At 38.1% G+C, this 18,314-nt stretch overlaps 1 protein-coding gene across 1 annotated transcript; it reads right to left on the bottom strand.

Moving 5' to 3' along the window:
* Positions 1-33: 33 nt before the first annotated feature.
* Positions 34-17,771, bottom strand: LOC139691164 (uncharacterized). The gene is made up of 3 exons (XM_071588883.1): positions 17,128-17,771; positions 6,765-6,913; positions 34-803 (listed from the first exon to the last, which is right to left on the bottom strand). Exons 1-3 carry the CDS (start codon positions 17,769-17,771, stop codon positions 253-255), a joined length of 1,344 nt encoding a protein of 447 aa, XP_071444984.1. The 3' UTR covers positions 34-252.
* Positions 17,772-18,314: the final 543 nt, after the last annotated feature.

Raw genomic sequence — 18,314 nt, 5'->3', positions numbered from 1 at the left:
AATATTTCACTCTCCTCTTTATTATCTGTAAAAATTACATTTGGCATTTGATTGAATTTAAGATTAACAACTTTTCTTGAATCTTAGTAAATACCTGAACACTTTTGGTGATACTCAATTGCATTGTTATGTCATGTCTTGAAAATTACTTTTAAATTAATACTATGAGACCATTTATTCACCTCAAATCAAGTAATACAAAGAGTATGAATAAAATTAAAATACTTGAGCTATCTGTCTGAGCACCAATCCTCAAACTTCAGGTGACCAATGATCCCAAGTCTGTAAATTTTCATACAACTTTTCGCCAGGGCTCTCAGTGGGAGATACTTGCCGATGTCCGATGAGCTTATAATTTGGAGATATCTTTCCCAAGCTCACTCCTTTGTTAATGAGAAGTTTACAGGCTCTTATCTGCGCAGGGGGTGGCAGAACATTGGAAAACGTGCCAATGAATGATATTCCAATGCTCACTGCATTGTACCCTTTGGCATGGGCTCCAACGTATTCCCATCCTCTTCCTTCATAGGAATTACCATCTCCTCCAACTAAAAAGTTATATCCAATATCACTCCATTTCCTGCTCTCAACGTGAAACCTTTGTACCACACGCACTTGTATTGAGCATTCCTCTTCATTATCACATGGCTCAGTTGCTGTGTGAGAGATGATCACATACTCAACAGGATGTTCAAGGGGTGTGTACTCCTTTGGTGGATTGGCAAGCCAGGCACTGCGTGAGATGATCACTGACTGATGGAGGTTTGGGAAAGCTTCACGTCCCCTCTCCCCTATCTTGCCCCCTACAGGGAATAAATGCATTTGATTATTTCATTATGAAGAAATTCCTTCCTAGCCTGCTAATCCTCCCACATCAACCATTTTCTTATTAGTCTAACATTATCATACTATTCATTTTTTATACTTTTTCAAACCAATATATCATTCTTTTTCCAATTGAAATCATTGAAAGAGTTTCCTTATTCCTTTTAACAAAATTTTCAAATTCTTCATGCAACTATTCATAAATTTCTTTTATGTTTAATCTTCAGTGTGGTATTGGAGGTAGGAAAAAGTCTGGGGTCAATAATGGCCAATGAATTAACGTTGACTGCTCCAATATAACTATAATAAGTCTGAGTGCCGGATATAAAAAAACATGAATGCGGACTGCACCAAGTGTTTTGAGGATTCCTAATACCTTGGTGACCACACTGAGAGTATTGTGGGCGATGAATGTGGTTATTTTGTTAGTTGAAGAGGGAAGGGCGCACATAATCATAGTAAATTTTGTCAAAAAAGCTGCACCATGCTTCTCGTAGTCTATTGAACGTGACCCTGTTTGTCCATCTTAATTGTGTTCATTTGGAAACATCAAAGCCAATGCCACAGTGTTAATATAATATTGCACCATGAAGTACTTAATCAGGAGATTATATTGTTCTTCAAATGTTTTTAAAAATTAATTTTACCTAGGACTTTTTTGGTAAATGGAAAATAGAGCACCAAGGTAATACTTCAAAACAAGACTTTTCCCATTAAATCAACTTGACATACGATTGCAAGCAATGTTATTTCCATAGTAAGAATTGTTGCATCTGAGTAATTATCTATTATTTTTTGTCATTATAATTTTTACTTTCACACTTTCAACTACTTTTACTCCTTGCATCATGGTCCTTTCAAGGATCTAGTTAATTTTTGGCACCAAACAGTTCCTTTATTCATTGTCTCTCACAGACTTGTCTCGATAAATTGTCTGAAGATCCTTGATGAGTAGTTAAGGAAATATCCAGGTGAGGTGAGGATGGAGCAAACAATGATGTTGGAGGTAACAGGGAGACAAGAAGGAGGAAAATTAGGTACCTAATAAAAAAAAGATAAGGAAGAGAGAAGAAATATTAGACACAAATGGAAGGAAAAGAAAATATGGGGATAAGAAATTGGAAGCAGAAAATAGATTGGGAAAAAGGATAAAATATTAGAAAAGAACTCAGGAAAATCAAGTAGACGAAGCTGACAGAGGCTTAGCAATGCAGTATTCAGATTCACAAAGTGAACACAATGGTTTTCTGGGAGTGACTGAATTTTTGATTGCCTAGATTCTGCCTATTGCATCCTATTTGGGCCGAGCAAAGTCTTGTGCAAAGTTTTCCTCCCTCCTGCGGAATATATCAGGCCAGCTTCTCAGTCTCAAAGATGTTTGAAAGAGAAAATAATTTCCTTTAATAATGAGTCATTAATACCATTTACAAACTTGATTTCCCAGTCTAAGAAAAACCTTTCCTCCCCACAAAATATAGTTCTGACATTAAATATTCTCATATTCTCAAAAGAATTTTCAAACCTCTTCATACGTCCCTCTATACAAAGGCACTTGGGAATTCTAACTAAATTCCATTATTATTAGGAATACCACAATTATATGCTAGTATTTGGCATCAAAATTTGTCCAAACTGAGCATGTATTCTTTTAAAGTTGCATTAAAGGATAATACATTCATCATAATGGTTTGGTTATCAATCCAATGATTGGTTTGTGGTAGCTCATTAAGATGTTGTAGTACTTGCGAATCGTGCAAATTCCTTGATATCTCATTGATCTGCCATCCTCATAGCCTGCTTCTTGTAATTTATCCATAATCTTCATATCTATTTCTTTTTCTATGCCTCTTACAATTATAGCTTGCTGTTAACTACCATGCATCAGGATGTGTCTCATTAGGTCCCCTGTGGACATACTCACTCATCTAAGAACTTCTTCATTTGTCGCTCTGTTAATTAATTTTGTTTTCATCATCATTCATCTGAAATGTCACATTTCCATTGCTCCTTTATTTTCTCTGCTGATCCCATCATTAATATCCCATCAACAGGAAAGTAAATCACAATGTAAACTAAGTTTTAACAAACTGCTTCCTAATGCCTTAACTTGAAATCAATGCTGCTCATTTCTTCCATCACCAGTGATCTTGATGCCTAAATAGCAAAATTCTTCCATTTGCTTCAGTATGTCATTCTTTAGTCTTTTTTAAATATTATCATTCTTACCTCAACTCTTGACCATTGCCTCATTTTTCTCTTGTTTAACTTGAGTTTTGAGTTGTTTAGTCTTTTCTCCCTAGATGCTAGCATCCTTGTCAAGTCATCTTTCTTCTCTATAGAATAAATTTATCATCAACAGCTTGTAGCATTCCCTATTCCATTCATTTGTGACTTTTATAATTTTTTTGGTCTTATTACCTGCCTTTTCAATTTACCAATGATGAAGCAAAGGTGATAATGAACTACTCTGCCTTCCTATTTTATTCATTTTACCTTCTTCTCAGCTTTCAGCATCTCTAGTCCCTGCTACATATTTCCTGTTTGTGCATCAATCTCCTGACTTTCTAACTAATTGCAATTTATGTTGGGATACAAAATATCTACCATACCAGAAGTCCTATTCAAATCCACATCGGTCAATTGGTCATTCTGTATCTTCTTTTTTACAATCTAAATCCTAATTGGTCTTCACTTTACATACTTTTCTCTCGAATTGCTTGGTATAATATTCTAGTTATAATCTTCTATGCATTGGATCCCAAGCTAGTTGTTCTAAAGTTTTCACATTTGTTCATTCTTTTCTTTCTTTGATGCAGGTTCAATTACATTTTTATTCAAGTCAATCAGTATTTCTCATCTTATTAGTCACATATTAGAATAATAAATTACATGACATCTTATTTCTTGAATTTCTAATAGTATCATTTGTATTTAATTGATTCTAGGTGCCTTTCGTGCCTGTATATTATTCCCTGGAGCATCAAATTCAGAATTGAAAATGTACTCTCCACTCTCATCATTATCAGTATCCTCTTCTTCCAGTATTCCAGGATGAATTATTTTTCCTTGACAATCATTCTTCAAACACTCCTTTCATTTATTTTTTAATCTTTATCTTCAACAAGAATGTCATTGTTAATGTCCCAAATTGTTAATATTTGCATTCATTTCAGAGATGTCTCACATTCTGTTAGCTGCTTCAACTTTTCCCTGGACAAGGCTTTGCATGATACATTTATTCACATTAGTTCTTTATCTATCCTTTAACTTCTCTCATATTTTTTTAATTTCATTTATAAACCTTTTGAAACATTTTTGCTGTTCCACATTCCTAGATATTTAGTACTTTCTTTTTTCTTCTAAAAGGTTAACCATTTCACTTATGTACCTTGATTTTCTCTGCTCAGGTTTCCTTAGGTCTGCAGTTTATTTTGTAGCTTCCATCACTAAACTTCATATTTTGCCATATTTCTTCAATCAATCCAGTGTTGATGATTTTCCATTTCTTTCACTATTTCCTGCTGGAATGCTATTCTAGGATGTCACTTTCAATTTTTTGAACTTCAAATGATTTTTGGTTGTTTTCTTTGACTCTCTGAATTTAAGATGGTACTAAATTAATACTAAATTATTGCCACTCTCAAAATCTGTCCCTAGAAAGGTCTAACAGTCCTTTGTTTCACTTCCAAATCTTTTCCTAAAAGGATACTGTCTAATTGATATTTTCTAATGTCTCTGGGCATCTTCCACATACATGGTATATTGCCTTCATAAGTGGTTTGAAAAATTGTGCTCAATACTGCTACTTTGTTCCTTCTTCAGGGTAATTGATGGTCTATTTATGGTGGCTCTACCAATTCATAATAACCTCAAAGACTTTGTTGACCATCTCTTACACTAGAATGGATTCCTGCATCCTCCAAGACCTTGCTTTGCTTTTTGTCCATAACTGCTTATTCATTGAGTGCACTCACTTATTTCACAGTTAACTTCTCCATATCTTAAGTTCAAGCCACCCTCCACCATAGGCTAGATGCACTCAATGTCTTAAAGCTACCTGATAAGGACCTGCTTTAGCTTCCCTAAGTTAGATATGACCCAGATATTCAGGAATGCTGATTACATATCGGAGCAGGTCTTACTTGAAATAACCTACTATGTACAAGAACAATAGGTAATACTTTTCTCACTCATGATTCAATGCAGATTATGCTTCCTAAATAACAGAGATTGATGAAGATGACATGCAGTTACCTCATGAGAAAGGTATTTATGCTTTACTTTACCAAGAGGACAAAAAGTGGTGAATCGTATATAATTTATAATTTCAGCCTTCATTTTTCCACATAAAAATTTGGATGCATGAGCCCCTGATAAATATTTTATGCACCTGTTTAAAAAGAAATGGTTTCCAATATGCTGGTAAATATATCTGATTGTAATATAATTTTCCAAGCTTTTTGATGGTAACCTTTGTTTGTTTGTTTGTGTAATAAAACACTGTATTTCATTCTGTTTACTCTTTACTTCTATCCGTAATCTACCAGTTAAGGTAGGTTTTTGGATGGACACAAGCTACCAAATGGTACAGCGATAACTGCCTTGTCTCTCCTAACAAGCACAACCCAACATGCTATTCTGCGATAAGCGCCTCTTTATCTCCATATACTTCCTTCCCCCTTCATTTCATTCGACATTCTTATCCTATTCCTGCGCCTTCCTCCCTTGCCTCACATTTCCCCCTGTATCGCAGTCTTCAACACCCCATTACCAATCAAAATGCTCTGCACACATCTTCCCAGCCACCTTTGGATTACTGTCTCTCCTCAACCCCATACCTAGCACTTTCTTGTTTGTTTTCCTTTCTCCACACTTCACCTTCTCCATCCTTCTCCACATCCACATTTCAAAAGCCTACAATGTATGCCTATCATCCTGCTTCAATGGCTATAATGGCTATGTTTCCGCACCGCACATAGCCACTCTACATACCAAAGTTTCAACAAGCTTTTTCATACCATCCTTACACAATGTCTCTGTCATCAATTCCTCCTTGTCAAAGTTTCTTTGCCTAACGCAATTCTTCTCCTTATGTCTCTACTATTCCGACCATTTTGGTCTAAAACACTTCCGATATACATAAATTGTTCTATCTGCTCCAGTTTTTGCTGTCCTATTGTAATATTTAACTCATCAGGGGTATTCTAATTATCTTGTAAATGACATAGGTTATCATTTTTTACCTGTTTTAATGTTATTTATTGATATTGTGAGAAGAATTCATTAACAAACTTGGTCAAGCAAATTGAGAAAATTAAAATGGGGAAACGCCATCATATCTCATTGTCTAAATTCCTTAGCCAGTTGAAACATTGGTTGCCATTAGATCACTGAAATTAAGCATGGCTCAGAGAGAGGTTGAATGGATGGTTTCAATACCTCTAGCCTATAGCGCTTTTGCCCCTGTCTCAATGAAGCAGGCAGTTAGAGGTTGGCTCATTGGATCAAGAGGTGTAAGTGCCCACAATTGTGATTGAAGGTCCCTATGGCAACAATTTATCTTGTAAAAATGTAACATAACATGAAACAACTTGTCTTTGGTCTGAGATATGATAAGAAAACATTATTTCAATTAGTCCACTCAGTCTATATAAAAAATAATTCATATAGTAAAGGAAATATTTTCTTCCCACTCCTTCTATGACTCTACCTTTCATAACTCAAAATTAATGAGAATTTGATTAGAATCATTATTGAGTTTTGCATGCTTGTAGAAAGCTGTCAATAACCTTGAGAACTTCATACTTGAAATTCCTTAAGTTGCCCTTTTATTTAGTTAATATAGTTAGATAAGCATTAGTTGAGCATAAACCAAAGCCAGATAAACTTGGTAGCTTGATATACTTGTCCTAAATATGTAGAAAACATCTCTGACTTACTGTTTTGTGATCTCTGAAGAATTTGTGAGCTCTCTGCATATTCCAGGGGCTGGAAAAGGTTATTTGAAGAAGGTATTTCCAATTCTTCCACCCGGTGAAAACGTCCAAAAATAAAACTATATATGACCATGGCCATCCAAGTGAAGCAGCTGAGCAAAGAAATCAGTAACCAGGGCACAATTCTGAATTGTCTTCCTGGCAGGTGCCTCCACGACTGACTGTTTCCTGTAGGTAGGAAAGAAATGGCACAGACATATAATCGAATTAATGAAATTTCAATGTGAATTCTGAAAGTTAGAATGTGAGGAATTTCTGAATAAATTTATGAAAACAGTTGAAGTTATTTCAGTGATGCTTACCGACTATAGTTAAGGGTAATAGAAGTTGATACATTTGAGGTTCTTCAGTAGATTCAGAATTTGAAAATGGTTTTTAAATGGAACTATCTTTGGTCCACATGGCTAGTCTTAAAAAGTTAACATAAAAGCATTTGTGGTTGAAAGGACTACTCTACCTTTTCCATCATATAGCTCTTGATTCATAAAATATTTGTAATAATTTGGGCAGACATATGAAGAAGCATAAAATGCAATTAGATAATATGTGCATATGTATAAGCCAAACAAACCAGCAGTGGGAATTTCACGGTGGAAGAAATTATTCACCAAGACTGGCATTAATACCCTAAATCCCTTTATTTCTGGCTGAGTGATTTAGTCAGTTAAGCCTTCAAGTTGAGGATGGCTTTATAGCTGAAATAGTCATGGTGTTTGGCCAGCGGTGCAGAGTCTTGGGTTCAACTTTTGTTCTAGAAAAATAATATTTTTCTATGGTGAGATTTTCACATTTTGTGTGCGCTGCAGTAGTACTGTTGCACAACTACAGTTATTGTTACAGCATTCCCTGTAGTTCATTTTAAGCCCAAACTATCACTCTCTGGAAAACAAGCTGATATTTTGTGTATATTTATTGCAAAGGCCAAATTTGGGGAATATACTGTAATTGTCATAGGATTGTTTTCTACCAGTCAATGTCAACTATCATGCAATAATACCAGGTAATTCATTCAGAAGTAGCACACAGAAATTCCCCCTCACAGGGACCTAAATTTCAGCATTACCATTGATGTCTACAAAATGTATTTTGATGAGTAATTCAAACGATAATGACTGACTCTGAGGAGAGCTAATGCACAATATATATATATATATATATATATATATATATATATATATATATATATATATATATATATATATATATATATATATAGTAACATATATATATATATATATAGTAACATATATATATATATATATATATATATATAGTAACATACTACCTTGATCAAAAAGTTCCCGGAATAACCACCGTGTGGCGCTCCCATCGTTCCGATTTGAGTTCTGTTTTTTTTGTTAAATTGGTACATCTGTTGTTGATATTCCCTTTAAATCTTAGTGTCATAACTTGACATTTGCAAAAGTTACGTAGCCAAGAGTACATCTATCTCTGTGTGTGTTGGCGATTTTTTACAATTGCAGAAATGGATTTAAATTTGCAACAACGAACTTGTATTAAATTTTGCGTAAAAAACGGATTTAGTGGCGCACGGACGTTGGAAATGTTGGAAAAGTGTTTCGGCAACGATTCTCTAAAAACAACGGTCGTTTACCAGTGGCACGAGCGGTTCAGAAGTGGTCGTGAGTCAATCGAAGATGATGAACGCAGTGGCAGACCATCGACATCGAAAGTCGGTGAAAAAATTGATAAAGTAAAAGAAATGTTGGTCAATAACCGCAAATTAACCATCAGAGAAATAGCGGAGGACTTGAACATTGCCTATGGATCCGCCCAAGACATTGTGGTTAATGATTTGGGTTTCCGTCGTGTAGCAGCAAAGTTGGTGCCAAAAGACCTCAATTTCATGCAAAAAAGAGACCGTGTTGACGTCGCAAAAGACATGATTTGCGAGGCTGAATCCGATCCCACATTCATCAAAAGGATCATTACTGGAGACGAGACGTGGGTTTATGAGTACGACACGCAATCCAGACATCAGGCAAGTGAATGGCGTTCACCAAATGAGCCGAGACCAAAAAAACCACGTCGTTTTCAGTCAAAAAAGAAGGCAATGCTGACGGTTTTCATGGATTACAACGGTGTAGTGCATCATGAATTTTTGCCAGAAGGCCAGACAGTAAACAAAGAGTATTATTTGGGCGTTATGAGACGTTTGCGTGAAGCAATTCGCCGAAAGAGACCAGAAATGTGGGCAGAAAACTCGTGGATTTAGCACCATGATAACGCACCGTCGCACAGTGCTATCATTATTCGTAATTTTTTGACGAAAAATGCAACAAATACCATCCAACAGCCACCGAATTCACCTGATTTGGCTCCCTGTGACTTCTTTCTGTTCAATCGAGTTAAAAAACCATTACGGGGAACGCGTTTTAGCAGCCGAGAGGAAGTAATGGAAAAATCGCAGGAAGCACTGATGGACATACCGAAAACCGAATATAAAAAATGTTTCGAGGATTGGATCAAGCGCTGGCATAAGTGTGTTGCAGTCGATGGGGATTACTTTGAAGGGGACAATATAGATTTAGATGAATAAACTTGTATTTTTAATTTTCTGAATAAATTCCGGGAAATTTTTGATCAAGGTAGTATATGTATATATATATATATATATATATATATATATATATATATATATATATATATATATATATATATAGTAACATATATATATATATATATATATATATATATATATATATATATATATATGTTACATAGATATATACACTGGAGCACAAATTCTGTCTTCTTTCTGAGTGGTTTTCAGGGAAGGATGCTAAAGTCAGGGGACAACACTTCAAGGACTCAACCACTCAATGCCACATTGAGAAAGATTAAGTGGCCTCTGGCCAGGAATCGAAATACACTAAAAAAAGTGTGGAAGTTTTAGTCCATAAATAAGCAGGCTTATGGCCTTTAGCAAGGAGAAAAACTTTACTAATTGACTTACATCAGCCATATGTCACAAAACACAATACTGCCCATGGTCCCAAAGCAATGGGCTTGAGGTTATTATTCAATTAACTTTTCCATGAAATCAAATATGAAACAAAATTACCTGTTTTCAAGAAAAAGCTGTTCAACGAATCAAAAAATAATATGCTCTATTCCGTAAATGAATTTCTGGAATTGTCACTACATATCAATTCTGACTTAACCAAATAATATGTAAATATTGTAGAATATTGGTATGCATACATATGTATGCATATGTATATACATGTGCATAGTATTTTTTAAAACTGTGAAGTTTATAGCTGATGTGCTCTATATCTGTGCATGTGTGAATATGCACCAAATCTCCAGACAAATAAATGCATTATTATTACTATTTTTATATGAGGATTGGGTTGCTGCGATGGCTAGTATGCTGACTTCCCACCCTGATAGCCCACATTTAAATCCTTTAGGGAGGTGGCATTTTTCCAGGGTTACTCAGATCCCTCCTTGCTGGAATAAACACTCCATTGGATGAGACATTCAACTTGGCACCTTTCATTAAAACTAGGTTAATGCTGGTATCAGGTTTATCCCAACCCTTCTCCCATCCTCTCAAAATCCTACCTCTGATAAATTATCCACCTATCCCTAATAGCATAAAAGATCTCACCTGTTGATCGTCTCTCTTAATAACTAATATGTTGTTTCCATGTATGTAATAAGTATCCTAAAGGTTTTAGTCATGATTAATTAAAAGACAGTCATGGTTTTCAAAATTAGAAGATTAATTGGCGGCATATCAAAATAATGTAGAAATGATGCACAAAACTATGAAGGTAAACATCACAGATGTTCTTCTGCTGCTGTTACTAAAGATATGCATAAGTGTACTGTGCTATTTCACTGAAAATTTTCCAAAAATGTTTTGACTGACTTGCCTTATTTCCTACTTGCCACCATTCTACTGTGTCCAATAAATACACAAACTAAGGCCAAAAACACTTTATTATGCAAAATTTAGTGTATATCGATTTTGTCCCCTTCAATGTACTCTCCATTTAATGCTATGCATTTCTTCCATCTTCTTTTCAACTGTTCAAAGCACCCTTGGAATTCCTTGGCAGTTTCTTGCTCAGTTCCTTGTTGTTTCTTGCTTTGTTGTGTCTACACCTTCCCAGTGATGTCCCCACTCCACAGTTTTGCATTTTGGGAATAGGAAAAAATCACAGGGGGGCGAGATCTGGTGAATAAGGAGGATGATCAAGGATGATGATTGAATTTTTTGCCAGAAACTGGCAAACAATTAATGCAGTATGTGCAGGTGCATTGTCATGGTTAAGGATCCATCCATCATGTATGGTTAAAATATTGTGCACTGCTGATTTTCCTAAATTCAGTTCATCAGCTATCATTCGGACAGTTTTTCGACGATCGGTAAGGACAAGGGACCGCACATGATCAATGTTGTCGTCAACACAGATGTTTGAAGGTCGTCCCGGCCTTGCATCATCCGTGGCATCTTGTCGGCCATCTTTAAAATGCTTAATCCACTTGAAAATGGATGTTTTCTTCAGAGCACTCACACCATAAACAGCTGTCAACATTTCATTAATTTAACTTAGGAAAAATAATATTATCTTTGCTTTCTACAGAATAAACTTTATTCGTCGACTAGTTTCGTTTACACTGTAACATCATCAGGACTAGTGGTACAATAGACATTTATCTGAGTTATATGCTCGGTCGGGTAGAGGTAGTGGATGGGAGGTGTGGGAGTTTAATTAAGGAAAGGGGGGGTGTAAGAGGGGGGGGAAGGGTTGGGAAGGGAGCGTGGGTCTGCGTCATGGGGATTTTTTGGGGTGTGGAATAGGAATGTCCAGGAGGGGTGAGTGGAAAGGGAAGAGGTGGTCATTAGTTATCTTTTCCTTCTTCTTAACCATTTTTAGAATGTCTAACTGCTCATGGATATCCAGCTGCGTCCCTTTCTTCACTCTGTGCCATTGGTCAGACAGGGAGGAGCATAACGGTTCGAGCGGAAGAACACCGGAGGGATTTCATAAAGAACACTGGGATGTCCCAATTCGCAACTCATCTCTCGAAGGAAGGCCACCGAGCGGATTTCACCCCCGAATTACTGCACAGAGTGAAGAGTTAGAAATTCTAAAAATGGTTAAGAAGAAGGAAAAGATAACTAATGACCACCTCTTCCCTTTCCACTCACCCCTCCTGGACATTCCTATTCTACACCCTAAAAAATCCCCATGACACAGACCCACGCTCCCTTCCCAACCCTTCCCCCCCCCTCTTACACCCCCCCTTTCCTTAATTAAACTCCCACACCTCCCATCCACTACCTCTACCCGACCGAGCATATAACTCAGATAAATGTCTATTGTACCACTAGTCCTGATGATGTTACAGTGTAAACGAAACTAGTCGACGAATAAAGTTTATTCTGTAGAAAGCAAAGATAATATTATTTTTCCTAAGTTAAAAATGGAATTCTACAAAGTTAAGGCATCAACCATTCAGTGCATGCATTTCATTAATTTCCTGATAACTTTAATCATACTTCACCAAAAAACTTGATGCTGATTCGTTTCTCCGTGATTTCATCAATTTCCATTTTTTACAAACAGTAAAAACAAGGACAATAGAAACTAACATAACTGGCACCACACGCACAGCTCTATGATCCGCCAAGCACAGATGGCACATTGGGTCTCAAGCTGATAGTCCAGTGCTGATAGTGGGCGGGGCTATAGTCTGCGCCTATATGGCCGCCAGATTGCACCAGTTCGCACATTTATTGCACAGACCACGTGGAGCTATTTTCTCAATATTTGAGGGACAATCATTGAAAATATGAGTGAAGATGGCCTTTATGGAAAGGCAGTCAATGTGGAAGCATTGTAAACAAGTGGCAAGAGGATATGAGATACTAGGGTGATGTGCGGGCATGGAACACATGAGGGCACATGTCTCACAGCAGGAATGGTTGATGGTCAATGGAGGAAGGTGTGAAGAGGACCTGTCAATGGATTCGTGGATTTTATGACGATTTCAAGTTTTGTTGACGTGTTACCTACACCCGCAAGCAGCCCACAAACTTTCAAAAACCATCAAAACATTGACCTATTCACTTTGGTTTCATCTTTCATTCATGATGTAATTAAAGAACCCTGAAATGTGCGAAGAGCCAAGTACTGAAGAGTTCAGCTGAATGTTTTCTTTTGCCATAGTCTAGAGGGTTTACAAACTTTGAATTAGTAAGCTATGATACCACAATATTACTAGCCAACTGCAATTCACGGCGGTATACACAAGGAGAAATTATTTTATTCAAGATAAATTAAGAGCATACTCATTCATTATACATTTTTTTACTTTTACACGAGTGGGTAGCCTTTCCTTTTGGAGAAATATCTAATGACGACTGTCACCTATAAAGGAAAGAAATGCAAAAAGCAATGCTGCTGCAATGCTCCTCTCAAAGGTGTCATTGAATGCAAATTATTTTCTTGCATATTCTATATACATGTAAATTCTTTTAAAAAACAAATAAAAGATTGACAATATGAAACATAGAGCTAGAAATTTAAAAAATGGCGAACTATTTCATGCTAATAAGGTCAAAAATGAACACAAGAAATCTTAAAAATAGCAGACAAAGAGTGGCTATTAAGAAAAGCTGTGTATTCCAAATTTTATTATTCTTAATACATACAAGCTATGGGAGAAGAGTTTGGTATGATTCCAATAGTGCCCTCAGGTGCATTTATATTATCCTTATCATGAGAAGTATGCATCTACATTTTTTAGGCTATCCTTTTTAATTGGGAACATAAGGGTGTGTATATGAATCATGTATAATCATCATATAATAAAGAAGTTGAAAATTTTGATTAAATTACCAGCACCACCACAACTAGGTCAACAAACAGCAATTAAACGCAGTCCAAACATCTAAAATGGCATTTGTTACTGAAGAATAGCTCACATTGTTTTTACTGAGGCTAACCTCATTATAGATTACTATGCATTTGATTGTTGAAAATTCAGTCCAAGGGTTTAATTTGCAAGGTTTCCTGGTTAAAAGTAATCCTGAGGAGAGTAATAGACATAGTTTTTGAAGCATATCCCTCAAGTAGAAGTAAACTTTCATGTAAAACAAGTTTCAGGCACGTCTTGGCTTTCATAGGGGTTGGACACAGTTTTGATTTGAAAATTTAAGCTTCACCCCTTGGGGATATTAATTAGCTGGCAATTTTTCTATTTTTTTATTAGATGCATGTAAAAAAAGTCTAATCAATCGCAAAAGTTGGTCAGTGACCAAGCTTGAACAGCCACATCCAGTTTTATGGTTCAACTGTGCAATAAAAGGATGGTCATGATAAAAGAGTAACATTGAAAAATCCACCACCATTTTTGATGAGCTCCTATCGTCAAATCAGGTTCCACTATCAAGGAAAAAAACAATGCAGACTCTTAAAGGAAATAAGAGCAGGTTTAGATACAGAAATTGCATCCTTGAACATTACAAACTAATATCCTTAGATTAGGTGTTATAGTGGAGCAAAATGTATGCACAGAAATAGTCAAAGGAAATATCTGTAATGCTGTTTCAGTAACATTCAGTTTTCTGAGACAGTAATGAATGGAATGGAAGAGGTTTTCCTCCAAAATATTCCAAACTGGTCTGCATACCTCGGAGATAGATTAAGCAATGACTTTTGGGTGGCCATCCAGCCACAATTAATGCAGGAGATGGGGGAAGAAGACAATAGCTGAGTTCAGTAAGATTTGAAACATGCGAGTTTTGCTAAAATTAAATCATTTTGTTTTTAGATGCTTGCTAATTTTAAACATATTATTGAAACCAAATAAAAGAAACTTTGCAAATGAAAAGCATCTCAAGGGGGGAGGGCAGGGTCCCCTTGGTCTAGCCACCCATTGGATTTACCACTAAGCCTGTCTTGTCTGCATGCATTACATTTTCTGTTTGCTTAACCTTCCTTCCTTATCTATTTGACTATTTGAAGTTGCTAGCAGAACTAAGTCTTCACGTGGAAGGTCAGTTTGATAGATAGTGTGGTACCTGCCAAGCATAGAAATTCACACCACAGAATAGCAGGGTAAAATCATTTCCATATGCCACCCACTGTTTCTCAGTAAGACCTGGTACTTGGAAAATCATGCGGCTTTGGTTTAGCTGAGTTTTCTAGAACAACCTCCTTAATTTGAACCTTCTTCAGGTAAAAGTTCAATATTATACCCTAAATGTTACCAAATAACTCAGAAATACAGCGAAGAGAAGTTACAATGGCAAAGATCAAGGCGCAAATATGTAGACTAGGTGAAGAGGATTGTAACAAAAAGTAGTTTTAGGGGAGGGAAGCCTTTCAATGCAACAATTTCAGAGCTAGCGGATGACTCCGTTAAAAGTTACTGTTGCGGCATCTCCCACAGTTTCTTTGGAAAAGAGGGAAGCCTTCTTAGTTGGCAATGGAATCATGCCGTTGGCATAGTGAAAAATGTGCACTTCTACAAGGAGAAGTTTTATGGGAGGCGACTGACAGCTGAGGCCATTTACCCCATTAGGGATGGACAGGAAAGTTTGAGGAGTGGAGAGAAACCTGGCGTCGGCATTAGCCTACTCTTAACAACAGGTACCAATGGGTTCACAGCTTAACGTCCTATCCGACGGACGGCGTACTCTCTCAAAGTGCCCTCCACAAAGCACCTCAAGCAGGGAATCGGGATGCCATTGAAAATATCTGCCCCCTCTGGGATTCGAACCTGGGCCCTCTGGATGAGTTGTGTCACTCTTATCGCAATGAATTGACTCGATTTTTGCATCCCCAAAGAGCTAACTGGTACTCATTCTTACTCTCAGTTTTGCAGAGAGTAGTATTAATTCAAGATTTTTTATGCGTGAATTTTTTCTATTCACTAAACATTGAGTTTTTCTCGTTTTCCATAGTTTTAACATGTCTGCAATGAAACTGTTTTATATGCAGGAACGGCATCTATACTCTCTTCGTTAATTCCACCATCATTAAAAAATTAATGCTTATTTTCGGCCAATGTGGCACCCTAGTTTCTTTACCCATTTAAACCTGCAATAATCCCACCGTCGTTCTCATTAGTAGAAGTAGTATTTAGGGGAGGCGACCGACAGCTGAGGTCATTTGCGCCATAGGGGATGGACAGGATAGGATAAAGGGTGGAGAGAAACCCGGCGTCGGCATTTGCCTACTCTTGACGAAAGGCGCCAAGGGTGATGCAGCTTAACGTCCAATCCGACGGACGGCGTACTCACTCGAAGTGCCCTCCTCAAAGCACCTCAAGTAGGGATCGAATTACCTCTGAAAAATATTCAACACCACCGGGATTTAAACCCGGGCCCTCTGGGTGGGAAGCCAGTACGTAAGCCCCCGCACCATCTCGATCCCCCCCCCCCGTTTTTTTCATTTCAATCCGGAAAGACAGACGGCCGCCGGCCTAAGATATCCTGGCTGATTGAAATACAGTTTGGGAGGGATTTTGTTATCATGATTGACATTAGACTTTCGCCTGCTTGTTGGAGGACTTTATGAACTTTTCTCAATGTGTTCTCCGTTGGCGACACATGATCACAATATGCGCAATGGATTCCATATCGATGACTCGAATCCCTTTTTTCGGAGGAAACGGCTGCATTCAGATAACGTTTTCTTTACCCAAGAGCGATTTATCAATTCCAATATATTTAGCTGGAGTGCCTTGAACAATGATTATCCATAGGGGACCTCGTTTATTCCCTTCAAACTAGCAGTCATCAAATGTTCTATTTATGATATTTTACGGCTCCCTTTGGTAACATTTCACTCCGGTTCTCCTCGAGTTTCATTTCGAAGTTCGAAACAATAATATAACGATATCAACCATCCGTATCTTGATGACGTAGTTTTGGATTATCAATATTTTAACACAATGCATTTCCAGGATCATTCACGTGCCCCCATTTGTGTTTAATTGATGTCCCGAAAAAATATCTCTATTTCCGTCCCCTTTTAAGAAATTGCACTTTGCAACATTCATTTGAAAATTCTTCGGACATGGGTTATCTGCACAATAACCCTAGAATGCCAGAACTACAACAGAGTGTGTTGCTATTACATTTTTTGACTTACATTGGCAGTTCGTCCTCTCGATAAATGAGGAGAAATGATAATAGTACGTCAATGGGCCTATGGGTTTAAGCCGTTGAAGTCCATAAGAGTAAGTTCACTCAATTTCCAAGTGCGAGTTTAGAGAAATGGAATATTGAATAATAATGAAATCCTTGAATGGGTACTTGACGGTCCTCAGTCTAGCAGCCCTAATGTAAGAACTACTAATCCCGGTGTTGAATTTAGGTTTATTCTTAAAAGTCAATGTTCTTGTTTCCTCATCGTAAGCGCCCAGGGGCATTGATTCGTCATTCGCCAGGTTACCTTTATTTCTACTGCCATCTCTGTGACCACTTCCTTCTGAGCTACTTCGTATCACGGGCACTGTCCTCTGCGGAGTCCCCTCAGAGGCAACCGGACCCGGCTCTCTCGACGACGCAAGTTCGCGGTTCCGGAGGGTAGTGGGCTGAGCAGTAACGCCGCTGTGGATGATCTGCTGGACGGTCACCGGACCGAGGTACTGGGTTTTGTGTCCGATCTCCAATCCTTCTGTCTTCCCCTCCAAGTTGACGGTGCCAAAGTTGAGAAGGGTGACGCTTTCGAGAGCCCTCCTGTCCGTGGGGACCATTCCACTTCCAGCGACCCTTATCTGCGATGATGATTCCTCGTCCGGGTCGGAGTCCGAGTCGGATGAGCTGCTCGAGACGGCCTCGGCTGCACAAGGTCTTCCCGCACCGTCGACGGATTCCCCGGCGCCGACTGGTGCATTGTCCTCCCCTACGAGGTCATCCCGTCGTGGATCTTTAGGCGCGTCATCGCAGTCGTCCATGTTATTCAAGGTGTCACTCGCGAGGAGGCGCGATATATTTTCCGCTCAGCAGGCGCATCCGAAAGGGTGAAGATAAGGAGATTCCCGCCGGAGTTCGTTCCGATGACTTCGGTTGGCTCCCTTAGTTATCGCTTATTCGACACTTCTTCTTCTATTACGTCTTTGAGCAGGGTTTCGTCTATTGAGGCGGATGTGGGTTCGGAGAGGCTGAGAACGAGCTCCTGTTCTTCAATCCCGCCGTCGCCCAATAACGCGATATCCACAGCCATCCTCCATGTCCTATCTTCTACTTCCCCTCCTTGCCCGCTCAGAACTTCTCCACCTCTTACTCCGGGGTATCCCCTTCCTTGTTTGTATCGAACTCGCCGATCCGGTGACGTTGCCCGTTTTTAAAAAGACTCGGCTGGAATTTGGCTGGCGGATTACGAGTATTCAAGCGATCGCAGCGCCTCGCCGCCGGCGAGTCGGATAGTCAACGATTCGAAGGTCGCGCCAAATATCCGATTAATGCTCAGATATTTAACGGATTATTAGAGTTAAAGT

The sequence above is a fragment of the Hetaerina americana genome, unplaced genomic scaffold, assembly GCF_022747635.1.
Source record: "Hetaerina americana unplaced genomic scaffold, ioHetAmer1.1.p SCAF_30, whole genome shotgun sequence".
In the NCBI taxonomy this organism is placed as follows: domain Eukaryota; kingdom Metazoa; phylum Arthropoda; class Insecta; order Odonata; family Calopterygidae; genus Hetaerina; species Hetaerina americana.
The sequence above is the reverse complement of the archived record's forward strand: the minus strand, read 5'-3'. Positions and strand labels throughout refer to the sequence as shown.

Coding starts and splice junctions, on each gene's coding strand:
- LOC139691164 (XM_071588883.1), bottom strand. CDS start 17,771: ATGGACGACTGCGATGACGCGCCTAAAGATCCACGACGGGATGACCTC. Junction 6,914..17,127: donor GCTAGACTGAGGACCGTCAA/GTACCCATTCAA, acceptor TTCTTTGCTCAG/CTGCTTCACTTGGATGGCCA. Junction 804..6,764: donor TCTTCAGAGATCACAAAACA/GTAAGTCAGAGA, acceptor TATTCCCTGTAG/GGGGCAAGATAGGGGAGAGG.